Genomic DNA, 23,525 nt, shown 5'->3' on the forward strand with positions numbered 1-23,525 from the left:
CTTCTACTGCTTTCTTTTCTTTCATTAAAGTCTTTCTTTCATTTTTATTCTTTTATATTTTATATTTTAATTAATCATTTCAATTATTATTATGATCTCGTTCGAAGATTGCTTGCAAATCTCATTTGATGATGTTATCGAGGGGTTAATTTCAGCATTCAGTTACATAATTTATTTCTTTCGGTCAATGTCTATAGAGATATTAAGCATGGTCCGTGCACAAGGTGTGGGTCGCCGGGAAATTAAATTCTAAATTAATGCCAAGTATTTATGAAAAAATATATTAAATGAGTTGTGATCCCACACTACACACCTGCCTCAAGAGTAATAGTTGCAAATTTCAAGTGTGTTTGTTGTTTTTATAGTTATGGTTTAAAAATATGAGTTTTTTTTTTTAAAAAAATATAACTATAATATAGTTTTTTTGTTAATTAAAAAGGAGAATTTTCAGCAGGATCTATGTAAAATTATAGTATTTATTTATTAATTAAATGTTTTAAGAATTATGATTGAAACAAAATACGATTTTAACTGTAATTTATATATTATTTCTGAGAAATTTATTAATTATGATTGAAATAAAATACAGTTTCAACTTTAAAAATTAGATTTCAATATATATTATTTTTTAGAAAATTTTGGTATCTGTATGTAGCTATCAATCAAAAAGATAAACGATGAAAAATAAACTCAAATATTATATTGTAAATTAATTAAATGTTTTAAGAATTATGATTGAAACAACTTTAAAAATTAGATTTCAATATATATTATTTTTTAGAAAATTTTGGTATCTGTACGTAGCTATCAATTAAAAAGATAAACGATGAAAAATAAACTCAAATATTATATTGTAAATTAGTATAATTAATATCCTCAAAATCAAATGCTCGTGGATGGAATTTACCTTTTACTAGCAAAATAACTGATCAAAGACTCCCATACGCAGCGTTAATGCCCAACCAACTCATGAAATGCTGACAAAGAGGCCAAGAAATTAAGTGAGCTAGCTAGGAATGGCAACGTTTCAAGTAATATTGTGCTTGGGATAAAGTGATCATTCTTTATCTTAATTAATGTGAGGAATCTCCCTTTCCCAAATGAAGAATAAATTTTAATTTATCATGAATATTATGCTCTTAGTTTAAATTATAAGAATAATAGCATCATTAATTAAAAAAAAAAACGTTAGTATCCCCAGTATTTAATTTAAAAGGGAAATATGAAAAATTATACGAATTTTGTTTTGTCAATTTTTTTAATACATACAATTTATATTATCACCTAACTGTTATATGCATGGATAAGTTATTTTATATTTAAATTTTTATAATTTCCATAGAAATGCTTTGGATCAATATGCTTTAATTATATGAATTTTTTTTATAAAAAAAAAACAAGGAAAATGACGCTTTCTTAGGTAAACACAAAAATTTGTGGAGACCTCTTTTTGGAGATATACGTTTTTTTTTTTTTTTCTTTCAGAAAAGTAATTCTTAAAGAGAGAGGTAGCCTTCTGTGCATTGAAAGACACCTATAGTCAACCACTATATATTTATCAAAGATATTTATGGTTTCAAAAATTGTGTACACGTAATCAAGATGACACTTGTGGATATGTGAAAGTTGACTTGCGAATATTCAAAATATCAAATTAAAAAAATAAAGTGAAAAGTTTTTTATTTAAAAGTAATAATTGATTTAAAAATCTCATAAAAGTAGTTTAAATCATTTCTCATAGCCAAATAAAGAAAACATAATTAAGAAAGCTATTTTTAAAAAAAAATATGATCAGCAATGGTTAAGGAAACTCAGATCATTAAAGAAACTAAAAGTGAACTATAATAATAATAATAATAATAATAATAATAATATAAATAATTTACTGTTACCATGTCTGTAGCATTGCCCACCTCTTCCTACCCTATATAATCCCGACGTTTTCATCAGGCTGTGTTACCATCGATTCCTTCGTTCTCCCACCTTAGTTTCCTGCAAATTGATTAGAAATGGCATACAAGATCAAAGTATGTTGCTTACTACTTGTCCTATTGAAGCTGGTGTCGAATTTGCAAAATTGTGCTCATGCAGCTCCACAGGTGCCTTGTTTTTTCATATTTGGAGACTCGTTGGCGGATAGTGGCAACAACAACAACCTTGTAACGGCTGCTAAGGCCAATTACCGCCCATATGGAATTGACTTCCCAAATGGAACCACCGGAAGGTTTACTAATGGCCGAACCGTAGTGGATATCATTGGTGCTCCCTTCTCATCTCCTTGCACGTTATCACTTTCACATTAGTTTCGAAATGCATTATAATTTGTCTCAATAATATATATACCAAATTATATCAGTTTAAGTCTTGTTTATCACGTAGTATAGCGTAATTAATATCACAATAACGTGATATATTGTTATTTCCACATAAAGTTTCATCATATATTATATATTGTTTAAGAATAAACTACATCATCTCTCCTGAGGTATAGTTCAGGTATTTAGTCAAAAGTTGTGAATTGATAGAACAACCTGCATAGTCAAAAATTGTTAACGGGTTGTCTATTCAAAATAATAATAATGTCTTTCTTCTTCTTAAAAAATTGTTTCTTAGTTTTTTTTTTTTCTCTCTCTTTTCTTGTGTCTATCTCTTTCACCATAGAATTTATATGTCAAAATCCCCTTAACCGTGATCATAGCAGAACAATTTATTTGCACATACGGATACGGTTCAGATGGTGAATAGACATTACATTTGGGCATTTGCAGGTGAACTTCTGGGCTTTAACCAATTTATTCCACCATTTGCAACTGCTAGAGGCAGAGACATATTGGTTGGTGTTAACTATGGATCTGGGGCAGCAGGGATTCGTGATGAGAGTGGAAGGCAACTGGTACCAAATAATTTACGTTGTAGTAATTTTTTGCCTGTGAGTATTTTTACAACGTCCTATGATTTAACTTCTATATTTGTTTTTTGTTTTCCTATTTCCGTTGACATGTTCCAGGGTGATAGAATCAGCCTAAATGAGCAATTGCAAAATCATGCTGCTACACTCAGTCGCTTGACTCAATTACTAGGGACTAAGCAGGCAGCAGAAAATTACCTTAATAAGTGCTTATATTATGTCAGCTTGGGCAGTAATGACTACTTAAACAACTACTTCATGCCTAGCAATTATACAACAAGCCGATTATACACCCCTGATCAATATGCCAAGGTTTTAATTGACCAGTACAGTCAGCAAATAAAGGTTGGTATTGCTATCCGTTTCGCGAGAAATTTTATGATGCTCAAAATATAAACATTGATACTTGGATACAAGAAGAAAGAGAGAAAAATATAAGAAATACTTATCACTTTTTATGGGACTAGATGTATCCATCTATTTTATTGAATGAGGATTCGTAGTTAGAGCTTGAACACTATAAATGTTTTTTAATAATTGTATTTGTACCTTAATTTATGCATTATAGCCCATATATATTTCAATTTATCTTTTTTGTGAATTTATGTCTTTTGTTTCTATTTTTCTTCAGCTTCTGTACCTCCTAGGAGCCAGGAAAATTGCCTTGCCTGGACTTGGAGCAATAGGCAGCATTCCTTACTCATTTTCTACTCTATGCCGCAACAATCTCTCTTGTGTGACCAATATAAACAACGCAGTCCTCCCTTTTAACGCAGGACTCGTATCACTTGTTGATCAACTGAATAGAGAGTTGAATGACGCACGCTTTATATACCTGAATTCTACTGGGATGTCATCTGGCGATCCTTCTGTGCTCGGTAAGTCATCCAACCTGTTGGTGGAGGATGTTACAATTTATTAATACGAGGAATTGCTCAGTATATAAGGAGTACGATTCACAGTATACCTAATAATTTCTTGTTTTAATGATTACTATTTGGCTCTAAGCAATGGAAATTGTCTGTTATGTGCATAACAGGGTTTAGGGTTGTAGACGTTGGATGTTGTCCAGCACGTAGTGATGGCCAATGCATTCAAGACTCAACCCCATGCCAAAATAGGACTGAATATGTGTTTTGGGATGCAATTCATCCTACCGAAGCTTTGAACCAATTCACTGCAAGAAGATCGTACAATGCCTTTCTTCCATCTGATGCTTATCCAACCGATATCAGTCATTTAATCAGTTAACATGCAGATCTAAGTCAAGGAAGATAATATTCCATAAATAATTTATAGAAATAATGTGGTCTTGGTCACTTTGTTACGATGATAAAATTATGTAAAACAGCAGTCTAATAATATGACTTCTTGACATATCTCAAAGATCATTTATTTTAGTATCACATAAAGCAACCATCACAGAAAATTCTAGCTGATAAAGTTAAGTCCAAGATTTTCAGTTTGATACACATACACTCAAGCATTAAGAAGCAAAATAAAATTGGAAATTCAAAAACTTTACATAGAAATTATAAAAAGATATCAGTGTACGAAGATGTTTGAACCAGCTGGTTCTGCAGAGCGATTTCTCCTAGACTGAACTGGAATTTGTAAAGAAAAAGACTACACAATTGCCTTGGCAACGTGTGTTGATATTGAAGTAATCTTGCCTTCCTCTTGCTTTCCTTGAATGTGTTTCTACCCCTTACTCTCTGCCTGTCTCTCTTTCTTATATCCTTTCTTTTTTCTCTCACTAGTGTCACCATTTTCATGAGTTTTTTTTTGTCCTCTCCTCCTTGTTATTTTTATCCTGGTCTGCCATTTTATAGGTGAATGAAAGGAAACAATCACTGATTTTAATCCCAAATCAAATCCTCGAACATCATCCTATAATTATTATTGTCACACCCAACATCGCGGCAATATTAAAAAATTCAATATTAAAGAATTGATTCTGACATTTTGTTCTTTGATATGAAAAGATCTGGCTTAAAGAGTCGTTACCTAATATTATAGTCATTAGAAACCCTAATTGGTCAAGAGAAATTCTATGGTACGAGATTGGTTACGTAAAAGAAAAGATATTATCACCACTTAAATGTCCTGTCTGAGACAGGCTACATTGCTAATTCTTATCTTAAATTGCTAAATTTTTGTTGATTTATGTTATGATGGTTTGCTTGTAATATTCCTGACTTTGACGTTCGTGTATATTCAACAACGCATACTTTCAACGCTGACGTTGGTAAATATTACGTAGGAAAAAAAAACATATGGTATTCCCAACTCTGGCGTTAGTAAATAAACCATTAAAATGATTTTTAAATCAATGCATTCATATTTTTTTAAAAAGTATCATACACTAATTTGTATTTCACAGTAAAAATTCACAGATCAGTTATATAGTGAAATATCTAAAAAAAAAAAAATATGAGGTACTTGCAAATAAATTCAAAAATGTCCTTGAATTTTTTAAGCAATTTTCTGATATCACAAAGGAGGAGCTCGCTTGGCCAGATATTAAAACAAAGGGGAATAAAATAAAGGGAATTGGCATAAAGGTGTATTTTGTCAAATACTTCCTTGGCCCAAAACAAATTGGCATGGCCTGGTCATAGTTGTTTCTGTTTTTTTTTTTTTTTTGGGTGAGGCTGGGTCTGACCAAGCCGGTATGACCTGAGCTGGACCCAGCCGGTCCAGCCTGGTCACTGGCTCAAGCAGTGAGCCTACCAAGTAGCAGGCGTGTGCGAGGAACAAATGAATTATAATGGAGAAGAAAGCGGGGAATAAGAAAGAACTTACCTGATACAGGGGAGATGAAGTCGAAGACGATGGTGATGGCGTGCTCTAGACATCGCTTCTGTTTTTCTTCTCTGTCTGTCTGCGTGTTCCTGGGTTTTTCTGTTCTCTATAGTTTTCTTGTTTTTTTGTTCGTTCGTTCTTGGTTCTCTGGTTTATCACTCTGTCTCTCTGCGTCTGGCTCTCTCTCCCTCTCTTATTTTGCGTTCGTTCTCGCCTCCTGTGTTGTTCTAGTGTTTTTTTCATTTCTGTCTTTCTCTCTGTGTGTTTTTTAGCCTGTCCTTTTCCCTGTGAGGCCTTTCTCTAGCTTTTATAAAGCCAGGAAGGTCGTATGTTCATGCCTCCAGAAATGAGGCATGTTCTGTGAGGGATCATGGGCATCGTGGTCCATGATCTGCTGGCTGTGTCTCTTGTTGATCCGGTCTTCAGGATGAGGAGATGATAAACAGTGTGGGTTGAAAACGACACCGATTTCACACGAAATGACTATTTTTAATTTGACCCTTGAACTTCTGACATTTAACAATTAGGTCTCTAATTTCATTAATTAAACAATTCCAAGTTCAATTAAATCACCAAACTTCCAATTCTTTCAATTTTTAACCAAATTGACTCCCAAATTATAATTCAATCCTCAAACTTCAAATTTGTATTCTCTTAACTCAGTTCTCAAATATTTTTTATTCATTCATTTTTTATAGTATTGTTTTTGTTTTTGAAAATTCAAAAATTAAATTATGACAATTCTGAATTGAAAATCTGCTTAGAAGCCGGCCACCAAGCCCTCTTCGCTTGATTTATGGGGAGAGAATCAAAGTTTAAAGGTTGGGTCTTGAACAAGAATGGAAGGGCTGGACTGCTGGTGTTTGAAGAAAGGTGACTGAGAGGGCACGTTTGGCTAAGAATCTGTAGTGGATTCGGAGAGTTAAAACATGATCTCTTGTATCGTGATTGTATCCAATATATCATAAAACATGATTTTTACTTGATTCATGGAGATATGACCAAATTTTGAAAGCTAAATCTTTCATCAAAATCGAAAGGATGGCTGCTGGTATTGGGAGGAGGTTAATTGAGAGAGCATGTTTGACACAAATTCTATAGCGGATTCTAAGAGTTAAAGCCTGATTTCTTGTATCATTGTAGCTAGCCAACATATTAAAGAACATGCTCTTTACTTGATTCATCGAGATAGGGTTAGATTTTGCAATCTAAATCTCACATCCAAATGAAAAGAACGATAGTTAGTCTTGGAGGGAGGCTGATTTAGCTGATTCTGGAAATTAAAATCTGATTTCGTGCACCAAGATTGTAGCTGATATGTTAGAAGACACATTTCCATCGTTTCTGCACCATAAAGAGACTTAATCAGGACCGAAACTAAGCCCTAAAGTTGCATGAGACCTCACTGATTTTGCCTTTTTCCTGCCCAAAAATCTGCAAATGCCATGAACAAAACGACGCCGTTTATTTTGAAACTCCAACTGTTGCTCTTCCTTTTTCACTCAAAATGCACTGTTTCATTTAATTTGAAATGACATCGTTTTGAGTCTTGGTTAGGGTTTCTTCTTTTCTTTGATTTAATTGTGCCAAACTTCATTATAGTCTCTCCATTTCGGCGCATTTTGCTCCTTGGTTCCTAGTTGTTCAATTTCTTATGCTTGGTTAATTTCCATCTTTTTTCTTAATTTCTTTCAATTCAGTCCCTAACAAAAATAACATTCACCCTCGAAATTCTATGCTTTACTCAATCTGATCCTTATTCCTCCAATTCTTTATTTTTAAGCCAAATTGACTTCAAATTTCAAATTTCTCTCTTTCAATCAAGCCCTCAATTGATTTTATAACTTGGCTACTTGTTCCAAACTCATCCTTGAACCTTAATTGCTTTTAATTTTAGCCAAATTAAACCAATTTAAACCCATTTCTCTTTGATTCAGACCTTAATTATGACTTAAAAATTTTCAAACATCATTTTTGCTCGTGATATTTAAATATTGGTCCAATTGCAACCCCAGTTACATCGATTTTTATATTTTTTTTTTATGTTTTTAATATTTCTTGCACACAAAAATTAAATAAAATAACAAAACAGATAAATTTATCGAAAAAAATATATTTTTTAGACTTTTTTTTATTTTAAATATATATGCAAAAATTATGGTAAAAAATTGAGTTATATTATGATATGTGATGTAATATAGGAAATATTGTATTTTCCTGTATATATTTATCCTGCGCAGTACGCTACACAGTAACTATTGTATGTTGCCCTAGTTATATATATAAAAGAGATGGCTACAGATTTGTACACCCTTCAATCAATTACAATTTCTGCTTCAACTTGGTATCAGAGCCGAAAACATCTAAACAGATTCTTTTCTCCTTAATCGGCACAACCTTCTCTTTTGTGCAAAATAATTGTTGCAGCACGTTTATTCTCTCCCCAATAGGCACAACCTTCCAGCAGTTTCTATTCGACTTCTCCAGCTTCTTCAGCCTCTCTAATGGATTCCTCTGCTGCTACTGCAGCTGGCATCAATGACAGTATGCCTGCTACTGCTACCTCATCCTCCCTTGTAGCTCCTGCTTCCACCAGTATGTCTGTTCCTACACCCTTATCTTTCTCCTCAGCCCCTGCAGCACCACCAGCCATCATTTCTCTTTCAAACACACAACATGTCATCAATCTCAAACTTACCAACAAAAATTATCTATTTTGGCGTATGCAGATGAAGCCTTATTTGATCGGTCAAGGTGTGTTTTCCTTTGTCGATGGCTCAACGATGTGTCCCTCTCCGCACAGTGATGTTTCTGCCACTTCACCTGCCTTTAGTTCTGGTTTTTCCCCTGCCTTCTTGACATGGAAACAGCAAGATCAACTCATCCTCAGTGCACTCCTCTCCTTTCTATCCACAGACGTTCTTCACCTTGTAGTGGATTTTCCAACATCTGCTAGTGTATGGAGCACGCTAGAACGTGCTCTTGCGTCTCCATCCAACTCTAGAATCATGCAATTGCATGGCTGTCTTCAAGACCTTCGCCAAGGTGATGATACCGTCACCGCCTATCTGCACAAGGCTAAAGGATTATTTGATAAGCTAGCTGCCGCAGGACGTCCCATCTCCTTCACCGACTTCAACCTATAGTGTTTAGGGGCCTTCACAATGAATTTCGTGACTTGGTTACTAGTTTATCTACAAAATCTGATCCTCTACCATATTCTGAGTTGCATAGTCATTTATCTACTCATAAGTTTTTACACAGGAGCTCCCTTCATCCTCTCCCTATGGCTGCACCGTTACTACCAACACCTGTGTAGTCCCCCTCTGCCTTCACTGCCCAGCGTTCTTTTTTTGGTTTTAATGGTAGCAGTTCATCCTTTCAACGTGGCAGAGGTAGACACAATGGGTGGAGGAATATGCGCTCTCCAACTCAATATGGTGCTCCATCTGTCAGAGGTCACAGCAGCAGCTTCCAACAGCAACAGCGTGGGACTTGGCAGCAGAATCGTTCAGATTGGCAGCAAAGTAGAACCAGTAATGCTGGTTAGTGGCAGCGACCGATTGAGTGCCAACTTTGCAATATATTTGGGCACTCTGTACAGCAATGCCCCCAGCTTGTGCAACATGGTAATCACGCCTCTGCCAACTTCTCATTCAGTGACGCATCCACAGAAAATTCTGCCACTTGGTTTCTTGACACCGACGCCAATCAACATGTTACTCCAAAAAATACTGGTATGACACACGCAGAACCTTATCTCGGTAATGATCAATTACATGTTGGTGATGGTAAGTGAGTTGTCATATCTAATACAGCCTATAATATTTTACGTACTCCTAAACGAGTTTTTACGTTGTCTAATGTCTTGCATGTTCCAAAAATTAAAAAAAGACTCTTATCTGTTCAACAATTCTACCATGAAAACTGTGTCTTCTTTGAATTTCACTCTTATCTATTCAAAATGATAATAATGTCTTTCTTCTTCATAAAAAATTATTTCTTAGTTTTTTTTTTTTTTTGTTTCTCTCTTTTCTTGTGTATATCTCTTTCACCATAGAATTTATATGTCAAAATCCCGTTAACCGTGATCATAGCAGAACAATTTATTTGCACATACGGATACGGTTCAGATGGTGAATAGACATTACATTTGGGCATTTGCAGGTGAACTTCTGGGCTTTAACCAATTTATTCCACCATTTGCAACTGCTAGAGGCAGAGACATATTGGTTGGTGTTAACTATGTATCTGGGGCATCAGGGATTCGTGATGAGAGTGGAAGGCAACTGGTACCAAATAATTTACGTTGTAGTCATTTTTTGCCTGTGAGTATTTTTACAACGTCGTATGATTTAACTTCTATATTTGTTTTTTGTTTTCCTATTTCCGTTGACATGTTCCAGGGTGATAGAATCAGCCTAAATGAGCAATTGCAAAATCATGCTGCTACACTCAGTCGCTTGACTCAATTACTAGCGACTAAGCAGGCAGCAGAAAATTACCTTAATAAGTGCTTATATTATGTCAGCTTGGGCAGTAATGACTACTTAAACAACTACTTCATGCCTAGCAATTATACAACAAGCCGATTATACACCCCTGATCAATATGCCAAGGTTTTAATTGACCAGTACAGTCAGCAAATAAAGGTTGGTATTGCTATCCGTTTCGCACGCTTTCTAGTTCGGTTCTGAAGAAATTTTATTATGTTCAAGATATAATAATTGTATTTGTACCTTAATTTATGCATTATATTCCATATATATTTTAATTTATCTTTTTTGTGAATTTATGTCTTTTGTTTCTATTTTTCTTCAGCTTCTGTACCACCTAGGAGCCAGGAAAATTGCCTTGCCTGGACTTCGACCAATAGGCAGCATTCCATACTCATTTTCTACTCTATGCCGCAACAATGTCTCTTGTGTGACCAATATAAACAACGCAGTCCTCCCTTTTAACGCAGGACTTGTATCACTTGTTGATCAACTGAATAGAGAGTTCAATGACGCACGCTTTATATACCTGAATTCTACTGGGATGTCATCTGGCGATCCTTCTGTGCTCGGTAAGTCATCCAACCTGTTGGTGGAGGATGTTACAATTTATTAATACGAGGAATTACTCAGTATACAAGGAGTACGATTCACAGTATACCTAATAATTTCTTGTTTTAATGATTACTATATATTTGGCTCTAAGCAATGGAAATTGTCTGTTTTGTGCATAACAGGGTTTAGGGTTACAAACGTTGGATGTTGTCCAGCACGTAGTGATGGCCAATGCATTCAAGACCCATGCCAAAATAGGACTGAATATGCGTTTTGGGATGCAGTTCATCCTACCGAAGCTTTGAACCAATTCACTGCAAGAAGATCGTACAATGCCATTCTTCCATCTGATGCTTATCCAACCGATATCAGTCATTTAATCAGTTAACATGCAGATCTAAGTCAAGGAAGATAATATTCCATAAATAATATAATAAATAATTTATAAAAAATAAGGTGGTCTTGGTCACTTTGTTACGATGATAAAATTATGCAAAGCAGCAGTCTAATAATATGACTTCTTGTAAACGAAAAAGAAAAAAAAAACAGTCTGACAATATGCTGTAACATGCATGTACTTGTACCTCAAGAATGATATATAAGATCGTTTTCTTACGAAATATTTGGATAAACTATCTTTTTCGTGCATATAGATTATCAACTTTCCAGTTCTACTCTTCTAGTTTAAATTTTGCTCTTCATTATTAAAAACTAACAGAAGGTTAATTTTATCACATTTTTGTTTTATTTTTATGATTTTTCTCTCATCTTTCCCTCTCAAATCAACATCTATGTTATCACATGCATTTAGAAACCTAAAAAACTCAAAAAGCAAATTTAAAAAATAGTTTAGTTGATGGTTGGGAGTGGCATTGAAACGTTTAGAAAACCACAACGGTAGCATTGAGAGATTTTAAGGTATAGAAGCAAATATTGATGACTTTAGAGGGACCAAATTAAATTTTAACCAATTTTTTTTTTCTTTTGGACTTTTTAATTTTAGTTTTTTTAGTAGGATCAATTGATTTTACTTACCTAAAATTATACGTGCTTGAGTATAATATATATAGTTGATAATATTGGACTTAATTAGGAAAAAAAGAATTAATTTGTCTAGACATTTGAACTGTTACTGTCTGAACACTCATCACATTTTTAACTATATCTAGAGTTATTGAACTCTGTTTCAAGCGGGATTAGTATCGTTGGAAAGCTAATACACGAGGCTACAAGTTCTCTGAAGGAAGGAGAACCCAGTTCTCCCTTTGAGATAGTCAAAATTGCTCATCAACAAACACTACCCTACAGGGTCTGTCAGGACCCAATCTCGGTTGATGACCCATAGCTGGGGTTCTACAGCTCCATATTGAGCAAGTCTAATTTTATTTGTTAGCTAACATCCAAAACTACAATTACTATGAAGAAACTTGATCATAATTCTCTCATCCTCCTACTCGAATTCTCTCCAAAAGTCAGGAGATGAATCTGTCCAGATTCATCAACCTTTTCATTTACACACAACATCCACAATTTAACTTTTTCTCTTTTATCTCAACCCCTGGCCATATCACATATCGTTTAAGAGTGTCAAAAAATATCTTTATAAGAGCCAATTTTTCTTATTTATTTCAATCTTCCCTCTTAACGTCAAAATAAAACATTCTTATCGATTTTACAAACTTTCCGAACAATATTCTTCTAAACACAATCCTTGACAACAATTTCAATCAACCATAAATAACAAACGAATAATATTCCAAACAATCCATACTGTCAAGTTATAATGCATTATTATGAGTATAACATATCCGAATATTAACTTCATCAAATGGTGAAATTTCCAGAAATATGGGTTTAACCAAACTGACCTCAAACTTGCAGACCTACTGTGCGAGATACACAACTTCTATACCGAATTTTTGTTTCAAATCTCTACCCTTCCGAATCTAGACAGAATCAGGAAGAACAACATATCCAAGTTATAGCCTAATCCAACGGTGGCTGAAGGAGAAAACAGATAGCAAAGAAGACTGTCCAGAAGTGTATTTTCCCAGATATTTTCCTCCCTCGATATCTCTCAAACGAGGACTGATATAGAAAATCCCTACGGTGACAATGTACAGGACATGGATAAGAACAACATATCTGAATATCGTGCTGATCCAACGGTGGAAGGTGAAGTTATAGCTGTCGGTTGATCTGCCATCAATATATCTTCTCTCCAGTCCCTCTCTAAACCCTCTCTTACTCTTGCTAGTCCCTCCAAGAGAGAAAATAGAATGATATTTATAGTTCTAACATCTTGTTAATTGCACATTTATCCCCACCCCTTTTTTATCATTTGTACATAAACTCCCAACCTTTTGTTATTTGAATATTGACCTCTCTTGATCTTACGTATTCATTTTGTCCTCACAAATGTTTTTCTTTAAAATGATTTAGTACTATATTCACTTTTCATTTCATTAATTTCACTATTTTTATCTTGATTTAGGTTTCTTTAATTTAATTTAACCAATTTTACTATTGGTTAAATTTCTCATCTTTTAAATACCCAAAAAAATTATAACCGGGGGTTTACAGTTTTCTTGTTTTTTCGTTCGTTCGTTCTTGGTTCTCTGGTTTATCACTCTATCTCTCTGCGTCTGGCTCTCTCCCCCTCTCTTATTTTGCCTTCGTTCTCGGCTCCTGTGTTGTTCCAGTGTTTTTTTTCATTTCTGTCTTTCTCTCTGTGTGTTTTTTAGCCTGTCTTTTTCCCTGTGAGGCCTTTCTCTAGCTTTTATAAAGCCAGGAAGGTCGTGTGTTCATGCCTCAAGAAATGAGGCACGTTCCGTGAGGGATCATAGGCATCGTGGTCCATGATCTGCTGGCTATGTCTCCTATTGATCCAGTCTTCAGTATGAGGAGATGATAAACAGTGTGCGTTGAAAACGACACCGATTTCACACGAAATGACTATTTTTAATTTGGCCCCTAAACTTCTAACATTTAACAATTGGGTCTCTGATTTCATTAATTAAACAATTTCGAGTTCAATTAAATCACCAAACTTCCAATTCTTTCATTTTTTTAACCAAAGTGACCCCTAAATTATAATTCAATCCTCAAACTTCAAATTTGTATTCTCTTAACTCAGTTCTCAAATATTTTTTATTCATTCATTTATTACCGTATTATTTTTGTTTTTGGATTCGAAGAGTTAAAACATGATCTCTTGTATCGTGATTGTATCCAATATATCATAAAACATGATTTTTGCTTGATTCATGGAGATAGGACCAAATTTTGAAAGCTAAATCTTTCATCAAAATCGAAAGGATGGTTGCTGGTATTGGGAGGAGGTTAATTGAGTGAGCATGTTTGACACAAAATCAAATGCGGATTCTAAGAGTTAAAGCCTGATTTCTTGTATCATTGCAGCTATCCAACATATTAAAAAACATGCTATTTACTTGATTCATCGAGATAGGATTAGATTTTGCAATCTAAATCTCACATCCAAATGGAAAGAACGATAGTTAGTCTTGGAGGGAGGCTGATTTAGCTGATTCTGGAAATTAAACTCTGATTTCGTGCACCAAGATTGTAGCTGATATGTTAGAAGACACATTTCCATTGTTTCTGCACCATAAAGAGACTTAATCAGGACCGAAACTAAGCCCTAAAGTTGCATGAGACCTCACTGATTTTGCCTCTTTCCTGCCCAAAAATCTGCAAATGCCATGAACAAAACGGCGACGTTTATTTTGAAACTCCAACTGTTGCTCTTCCCTTTTCACTCAAAATGCACTTTTTCATTTAATTTGAAATGATGTTGTTTTGAGTCTTGGTTAGGGTTTCTTCTTTTCTTTGATTTAATTGTGCCAAACTTCATTATAGTCTCTCCATTTCGGCGCATTTTGCTCCTTGGTTCCTAGTTTTTCAATTTCTTATGCTTGGTTAATTTCCATTTTTTTCTTAATTTTTTTCAATTCAGTCCCTAACAAAATTAAACATTCATATTATGTTAACAAATCAATCTCTCAACTCAAAACATTTTAAAATCAGTTTAAAACACAAAATTAAATTAAAGTAAAAATTACCTATTAACCTATTAACATTAAGAAAGACTTTTTTAATGGCTATAATTTGGCCAACCGTTAACTTTTATTATTTTTCATTTTTTTCTGGTTGTTTTCTCTCTTATATCTCAAACTAATAAACTTAAATATAAATAAAATGAATTTTTAGATGAAAATAAAAATTATAAAAACTATGATCCATCATGTGTTTTTTTTTTTTTTGTATTTTACTTTATGATGTTTTTTTTAATTTTGTCTTTGTATAAAATTTAAAACTATATCTCAATAGAATTAGATTATAAAAAAATAAAAAAAATACATGGATAAAATAAAAAAAACAAAACAAAAAATTATAAAGAAAGTACTGAAGGACCTCTCCAGCGCCAGAAATTAGGTAATTCTTCCAATTTAAGATAAAACGGTGACTTCAGCCTTTTGAATTACGGCCAATATAAAGTTAAGGACTCCGAAATACGTGTAGAGGTCACCAAATCAGCCGCGAATATTGATCACTACCGAAAAAATCACCTATTGAGATGTAGCCTCCATTTCATTTAAATAGGTTTTTTTTTTTTTTTTAAGTTCCATCTTCTACTGCTTTCTTTCCATGTTTTTTTTTTCATTAAAGTTTTACTTTCAATTTTATTCTTTTATATTTTATTAATTTAGAATTAATCATCTTAATCATCTCCTTCATTCGAATTGTATATTATTATTATTATTATTATTATTATGATCTCGTTCGAAGATTGCTTGCAAATCTCATTTGATGATGTTATCGAGGGGTTAATTTCAGCATTCAGTTACATAATTTATTTCTTTCGGTCAATATAATGTCTATAGAGATATTAAGCATGGTCCGTGCACAAGGTGCGGGTCGCCGGGAAATTGAATTCAAAATTAATGCCAAGTATTTATGAAAAAATATATTAAATGAGTTGTGATCCCACACTACACCTGTCTTAAGAGTAATAGTTGCAAATTTCACGTGTGTTTGTTGTTTTTATAGTTATGATTTAAAAATATAATTTTTTAAAAAATATAACTATATTATAGTTTTTTTATTAATTAAAGTTTTAAGAGAATTTTCAGTAGGGTTGATGTAAAATTATAGTATTTATTGATTAATTAAATACTTTAAAAATTATAATCGAAACAAAATACAGTTTTTAAATCTAGCGTGGCATTAGACATTGGAATTTACCTTTGAATTACTAGCAAAATAACTGATCAAAGACTCCCATACGCAGCGCTAATGCCCAAACCACCTCAAGAAATGCTGAAAAAGAGGCCAAGAAAGTGAACTAGCTAGGAACGGCAACGTTTCAAGTAATAATATTGTGCTTGGGATAAAGTGATCATTCTTTATCTTAATTAATGTGAGGAATCTCCCTTTCCCAAATGAAGAGTAAATTTTAATTTATCATGAATATTATGCTCTTAGTTTAAATAATAAGAATAATAGGATCATTAATAAATAAATAAAAAACGTTAGTATTTAATTTAAAAGGGAAATATAAAAAATAATACCAATTTTTTGTCATTTTTTTAATACATACAATTTATATTATCACCTAAAAGTAAATATTCAAAATGAACTATAATAATAATAATAATAATAATATAAATAATTTACTGCTACCATGTCTGTAGCATTGCACTCCTCTTCCTACCCTATATAATCCCGACGTTTTCATCAGGCTGTGTTACCATTGATTCCTTTGTTCTCCTCACAGTTTTCAAACTCCATTGCTTCAAATACTTCTCAGCAGCTCCCACCTTAATTTCCTGCAAATTGATTAGAAATGACAGACAAGATCAAAGTATGGTGCTTCCTACTTTTCCTATTGAAGCTGGTGTCGAATTTGCAAAATTGTGCTCATGCAGCTCCACAGGTGCCTTGTTTTTTCATATTTGGAGACTCGTTGGCGGATAGTGGCAACAACAACAACCTTGTAACGGCTGCTAAGGCCAATTACCGCCCATATGGAATTGACTTCCCTAATGGAACCACCGGAAGGTTTACTAATGGCCGAACCACAGTGGATATCATTGGTGCTCCCTTCTCATCTCCTTGCACCTTATCACTTTCATATTAGTTTCGAAATGCAAAATAATTTTTCTCATATATATATACCATCTCGTAGTATAGCGAAATATATTGATTAATAGCTTCACGTAAAGTTTCATCATATATTATTGTTCAAGAATAAATTACATCATCTCTCATGAAATATAGTTCAAGAATTACACGCAGTATTTAGTCAAAAGTTGTGAATTGATAGAACAACCTGCATAGAAAAACTTTATAATGCTACAGTGATAATTACAGTACATGAGAGAAGAGAAAAAATCATATAGATGTTCAAAATGATAATAATGTCTTTCTTCTTCTTAAAAAATTACTTCTTAGTTTTTTTTTTTCCTCTCTCTTTTCTTGTGTCTATCTCTTTCACCATAGAATTTATATGTCAAAATCCCCTTAACCGTGATCATAGCAGAACAATTTATTTGCACATACGGATACGGTTCAGATGGTGAATAGACATCACATTTGGGCATTTGCAGGTGAACTTCTGGGCTTTAACCAATTTATTCCACCATTTGCAACTGCTAGAGGCAGAGACATATTGGTTGGTGTTAACTATGCATCTGGGTCAGCAGGGATTCGTGATGAGAGTGGAAGGCAACTGGTACCAAATAATTTACGTTGTATTAATTTTTTGCCTGTGAGTATTTTTACAACGTCCTATGATTTAACTTCTATCTTTTTTTTTTGTTTTCCTATTTCTGTTGACATGTTCCAGGGTGATAGAATCAGCCTAAATGAGCAATTGCAAAATCATGCTGCTACATTCAATCGCTCGATTCAATTACTAGGGACTAAGCAGGCAGCAGAAAATTACCTTAATAAGTGCTTATATTATGTCAGCTTGGGCCGTAATGACTACTTAAACAACTACTTCATGCCTAGCAATTATACAACAAGCCGATTATACACCCCTGATCAATATGCCAAGGTTTTAATTGACCAGTATAGTCAGCAAATAAAGGTTGGTATTACTATCCGTTTCGCGAGAAATTTTATGATGCTCAAAATATAGACATTGATACTTGGATACAAGAAGAAAGAGAGAAAAATATAAGAAATACTTATCATTTTTTATGGGACTAGATGTGATTTTTTCTCTTATTCTTGTATCCATCTATTTTATTGATTGAGGATTCGTAGTTAGAGCTTGAACACTATAATTTATTTTTAATAATTGTATTTGTACCTTAATTTATGCATTATATTCCATATATATTTTAATTTATCTTTTTTGTGAATTTATGTCTTTTGTTTCTATTTTTCTTCAGCTTCTGTACCACCTAGGAGCCAGGAAAATTGCCTTGCATGGACTTGGAGCAATAGGCAGCATTCCTTACTCATTTTCTACTCTATGCCGCAACAATCTCTCTTGTGTGACCAATAAAAACAACGCAGTCCTCCCTTTTAACGCAGGACTCGTATCACTTGTTGATCAACTGAATAGAGAGTTGAATGACGCGCGCTTTATATACTTGAATTCTACTGGGATATTGTCATCTGGCGATCCTTCTGTGCTCGGTAAGTCATCCAACCTGTTGGTGGAGGATGTTACAATTTATTAATACGAGGAATTACTCAGTATACAAGGAGTACGATTCACAGTATACCTAATAATTTCTTGTTTTAATGATTACTATTTGGTTCTAAGCAATGGAAATTGTCTGTTTTGAGCATAACAGGGTTTAGGGTTACAAACGTTGAATGTTGTCCAGCACGTAGTGATGGCCGATGCATTCAAGACTCAACCCCATGCCAAAATAGGACTGAATATGTGTTTTGGGATGCAGTTCATCCTACCGAAGCTATGAACCAAGTCACTGCAAGAAGATCGTACAATGCCTTTCTTCCATCTGATGCTTATCCAACCGATATCAGTCATTTAATCAGTTAACATGCAGATCTAACTCAAGGAAGATAATATTCCATAAATAATTTAATAAATAATTTATAGAAATAATGTGGTCTCGGTCACTTTGCCACGATGATAAAATTATGTAAAACAGCAGTCGAACAATATGACTTCTTGTAAACGAAAAAAAAAAAAAAAACAGTCTGACAATATGCTGTAACTTGTACCTCAAGAATGATATACAAGATCGTTTTCTTACGAAATATTTGGATAAACTATCTTTTTGGTGCTTATAAATTATCAAATTTCCAGTTCTACTCTTCTAGTTTAAATTTTGCTCTTCATTATTAAAAAACTAACAAAAGGTTAATTTTATCACATTTTTGTTTTATTTTTATGATTTTCTCTCATCTTTCCCTCTCAAATCAACATCTATGTTATTACATGCATTTGGAAACCTAAAAAACTCAAAAAGCAAATTTAAAAAATAGTTTAATAGATGTTGGGAACAAGGACGGAGCCAGGAATTTTTCTTGCCCTGAGCTATTAAATAAATATATAATTTTTTTTTAAGATAAATTATTAACTCATGTACATAAATTTTTCTCTGCGTGTTTTTTAGCCTGTCCTTTTTCCTGTGAGGCTTTTCTCTAGCTTTTATAAAGTCAGAGAAGGTCGTGTGTTCATGCCTCCAGAAATGAGGCATGTTCCGTGAGGGATCATGGGCATCGTGGTCCATGATCAGCTGGATGTGTCTCCTGTTGATCAGGTCTTTAGGATGAGGAGATGACAAACAGTGTGCGTTGAAAACGACACCGATTTTATGTGAAATGATTATTTTTAATTTGGCCCCTTGATTTATGGGGAGAGAATCAAAGTTTAAAGGTTAGGTCTTGAATAAGAATGGAAGGGCTGGACTGCTGGTCTTTGAAGAAAAGTGACTGAGAGGGCACGTTTGGCTAAGAATCTGTAGTGGATTCGGAGAGTTAAAACATGATCTCTTGTATCGTGATTGTATCCAATATATCATAAAACATGATTTTTGCTTGATTAATGGAGACAGGATCAAATTTTGAAAGCTAAATCTTTCATCAAAATAAAAAGGATGGCTGCTGGTATTGGGAGGAGGTTAATTAAGTGAGCATGTTTGATACGAAATCTAATGCGAATTCTAAGAGTTAAAGCCTGATTTCTTGTATCATTGTAGCTAGCCAACATATTAAAAAACATGCTCTTTACTTGATTCATCGAGATAGGGTTAGATTTTGCAATCTAAATCTCACATCCAAATGGAAAGAACGATAGTTAGTCATGGAGGGAGGTTGATTTAGCTGATTCTGGAAATTAAACTCTGATTTCGTGCACCAAGATTGTAGCTGATATGTTAGAAGACACATTTCCATCGTTTCTGCACCATAAAGAGACTTAATCAGGACCGAAACTAAGCCCTAAAGTTGCTTGAGACCTCACTGATTTTGCCTCTTTCCTGCCCAAAAATCTGCAAATGCCATGAACAAAACGGCGCCGTTTATTTTGAAACTCCAACTGTTGCTCTTCCCTTTTCACTCAAAATGCACTGTTTCATTTAATTTGAAATGACGTCGTTTTGAGTCTTGGTTAGGGTTTCTTCTTTTCTTTGATTTAATTGTGCCAAACTTCATTATAGTCTCTCCATTTCGGCGCATTTTGCTCCTTGGTTCCTAGTTTTTCAATTTCTTATGCTTGGTTAATTTCCATCTTTTTTCTTAATTTCTTTCAATTCAGTCCCTAACAAAAATAAAATTCACCCTCTAAATTCTCTGCTTTACTCAATCTGATCCTTATTCCTCCAATTCTTTATTTTTAAGCCAAATTGACTTCAAATTTCAAATTTCTCTCTTTCAATCAAGCCCTCAATTGATTTTATAACTTGGCTACTTATTCCAAACTCATCCTTGAACCTTAATTGCTTTTAATTTTAGCCAAATTAAACCAATTTAAACCCATTTCTCTTTGATTCAGACCTTAATTATGACTTAAAAATTTTTAACCTTATTTTTGCTCGTCATATTTAAATATTGGTCCAATTGCAACCCCAGCTACATCGATTTATATATTTTTTTTACGTTTTTAATATTTCTTACACACAAAAATTAAATAAAAATAACAAAATAGATAAATTTATTGAAAAAAATATATTTTTTAGACTTTTTTATTTTATTTTAAATACATATACAAAAATTATGGTAAAAAATTGAGTTACAACAAAACCCCATCAATTCTCACATCTATGAATAGGTATAGAAGATTCTCCTTAAATTGTGCAGACTAAGTTGCATGCATAATTTTTTTAAAGAAAGGCCAAATATTGGCTGGCGAAGCTTTTGGTTCCCATATCTATAAATGCTCTCACTATTTTCACCTATTGAAGATATCTTATTAGTGATAGAAGGAGAAGTAAAATCGTAAACATCCTGCTGAATTAACTTATATTTACCAATTTATGTGATATAGTTGAAAATAATGCAATAATATATATATATATATATATATATAGAATAAATTTTAATAGATCATCCGGCAATAAAATGGGAACTTCAAATAATAATTAATGATAGTAATTCTCTTATCGATAACATCTACATGAAGAAAGAAAAATACAATTTAAAATATTTAATAAACATTCATATTATGTTAACAAATCAATCTCCCAACTAAAAACATTTTAAAATTAGTTTAAAACACAAAATTAAATTGGAGTAAAAATTACCTATTAACCCTGATCTATTTTTTCATAAAAAATAAAGGAAAAAAAACATCTCAATAAAATTCCTTTCATCAAATAAAACCTATTAATATTAAGAAATACTTTTTTAATGGTTATAATTTGGCCAACCATCAACTTTTATTTTTTTTCATTATTTTCTTGTTGTTTTCTTTTTTATATCTCAAATTAATAAACTTAAAAATAAGTAAAATGAACTTTTAGAATTAAAATAAAAATTATAAAAACTATGATCCATCATGTGTTTTTTTTTTGTATTTTACATTATGATCCTCTTTCTAATTTTGTTTTTGTATATAATTTAAAACTATATCTCAATAGAATTAGACTATAAAAAAAAATACATGGATAAAAAAAATAAAAACAAAACAAAACAAAAAATTATAAAAAAAGTACTGAAGCACCTCTCCGGCGCCAGAAATTAGGTAATTCTTTCGATTTTTAAGGGTTAGTTGTCTAGTCTTCCCAATTTAAGACAAAACGATGACTTCAACCTTTTGAATTACGGCCGATATGAAATTAAGGACTCCAAAATACGTGTAGAGGTCACCAAATCAGCCGCCAATATTGATCACTAACCGAAAAAATCACCTCTTGAGATGTAGCCTCCATTTCATATAAATACTTTTTTTTTTATTAGTTCCATCTTCTACTGCTTTCTTTCCACGTTTTTTTTTTCATTAAAGTTTTACTTTCAATTTTATTCTTTTATATTTTATTAATTTAGAATTAATCATCTTAATCATCTCCTTCATTCGAATTGTATATTATTATTATTATTATTATTATGATCTCGTTCGAAGATTGCTTGCAAATCTCATTTGATGATGTTATCGAGGGGTTAATTTCAGCATTCAGTTACATAATTTATTTCTTTCGGTCAATATAATGTCTATAGAGATATTAAGCATGGTCCGTGCACAAGGTGGGGGTCGCCGGGAAATTGAATTCTAAATTAGTGGGTCGCCGGGAAATTGAATTCTAAATTAATGCCAAGTATATATGAAAAAATATATTAAATGAGTTGATCCCACGCTACACCTGCCTTGGTGTAGCCTCAAGAGTAATAGTTGCAAATTTCATGTGTGTTAGTTGTTTTTATAATTATGGTTTGAAAATATAAGTTTTTTAAAAATATAACTATATTATAGTTTTTTTTGTTAATCAAAGTTCTAAGAGGATTTTCAGTAGAATCCATATAAAATTATAGTATTTATTAATTAATTAAATACATTAAAAATTATATAATTGAGATAAAATACAGTTTCAATTATATTTTATCACGTTGCAAAATGGACCAAACATTCTTTTTAAATCTAGAAATGGTCCGTATACACCTATAATTGGATTTTAAAAAAATCTAATATGCTTTATAATAATCAAGGTGTTTTTTATAATAATTGAGTAAGGTGTTTTATATATTATTCCAAGTATATGATAAATTTGTATCCGTATACATGAACTAAAAATATAAACGATGATGAATAAACTCAAATATTGTATCCCCAGTATTTAATTTAAAAGGGAAATATAAAAAATCATACCAATTTTTTTTTGTTATTTTTTTAATACATACAATTTATGTTATCACTTATCTGATATAGTTCATTTAAAAAATCGTTATTTTTCCATTTTTCTGGAAATAAAATAAATTTACCTTAGGGAGTAAACATGTCTATTTTGAATAAATGCTAAACTATAAAACTTTTTAGTTTTCATTATTGATGCAATGTATGGTCGAAACTAGATAATTTCTAGAAATAATAAGAATAGAAATGTCTGAAATTTTATTTAAAAGTAATAATTGATTTCAAAATCTCATAAAAGTAGTTTAAATCATTCGTCATAGCCAAATAAAGAAAAGATAATTAAGAAAGCTATTTTTTAAAAAAATATGAGCAAAAGCAAATATTCAAAACATATAAATAATAATATAAATAACCTAAAAGTAAATATTCAAAGTGAACTATAATAATAATAATAATAATATAAATA

General features: G+C 32.5%; 3 protein-coding genes across 6 annotated transcripts in view; 2 read left to right on the forward strand and 1 right to left on the reverse strand.

Annotated features, from left to right (window-relative positions):
* LOC18110611 (GDSL esterase/lipase At1g29670) overlaps nucleotides 1–23,525 on the reverse strand; it is an 89,689-nt gene that overhangs the window by 23,899 nt on the left and 42,265 nt on the right. The window lies entirely within an intron of this gene.
* The window catches only part of LOC18110728 (GDSL esterase/lipase At1g29670), a 55,778-nt gene continuing 34,211 nt past the window's right edge, over nucleotides 1,959–23,525 (forward strand). For 2 of the 4 annotated variants that reach the window (XR_008058189.1, XR_008058188.1), the window contains exons 1-5: nucleotides 1,967–2,259; nucleotides 2,769–2,893; nucleotides 3,008–3,253; nucleotides 3,540–3,786; nucleotides 3,948–4,214. Coding sequence is in view for 1 of the 4 variants with exons in the window: in XM_024591552.2 (XP_024447320.2) it covers nucleotides 2,010–2,259; nucleotides 2,769–2,893; nucleotides 3,008–3,253; nucleotides 3,540–3,786; nucleotides 3,948–4,159 (1,080 nt within the window). In the remaining 3 variants the exon portion in view is untranslated. Of the gene's footprint in view, nucleotides 2,260–2,768; nucleotides 2,894–3,007; nucleotides 3,254–3,539; nucleotides 3,787–3,947; nucleotides 4,288–11,220; nucleotides 11,397–23,525 lie in introns of those variants that run through there. The other 2 variants (XR_008058190.1, XM_024591552.2) reach the window with 2 other exon arrangements.
* Nucleotides 16,519–23,525, forward strand: part of LOC112323305 (uncharacterized) — a 97,825-nt gene continuing 90,818 nt past the window's right edge. The window contains 1 exon segment of the mRNA XM_052449659.1: nucleotides 16,519–16,720. Coding sequence (XP_052305619.1) covers nucleotides 16,631–16,720 — 90 coding nt within the window. The 5' untranslated portion in view covers nucleotides 16,519–16,630.

This window comes from Populus trichocarpa, chromosome 19 (assembly GCF_000002775.5).
Source record: "Populus trichocarpa isolate Nisqually-1 chromosome 19, P.trichocarpa_v4.1, whole genome shotgun sequence".
Taxonomy (NCBI): domain Eukaryota; kingdom Viridiplantae; phylum Streptophyta; class Magnoliopsida; order Malpighiales; family Salicaceae; genus Populus; species Populus trichocarpa.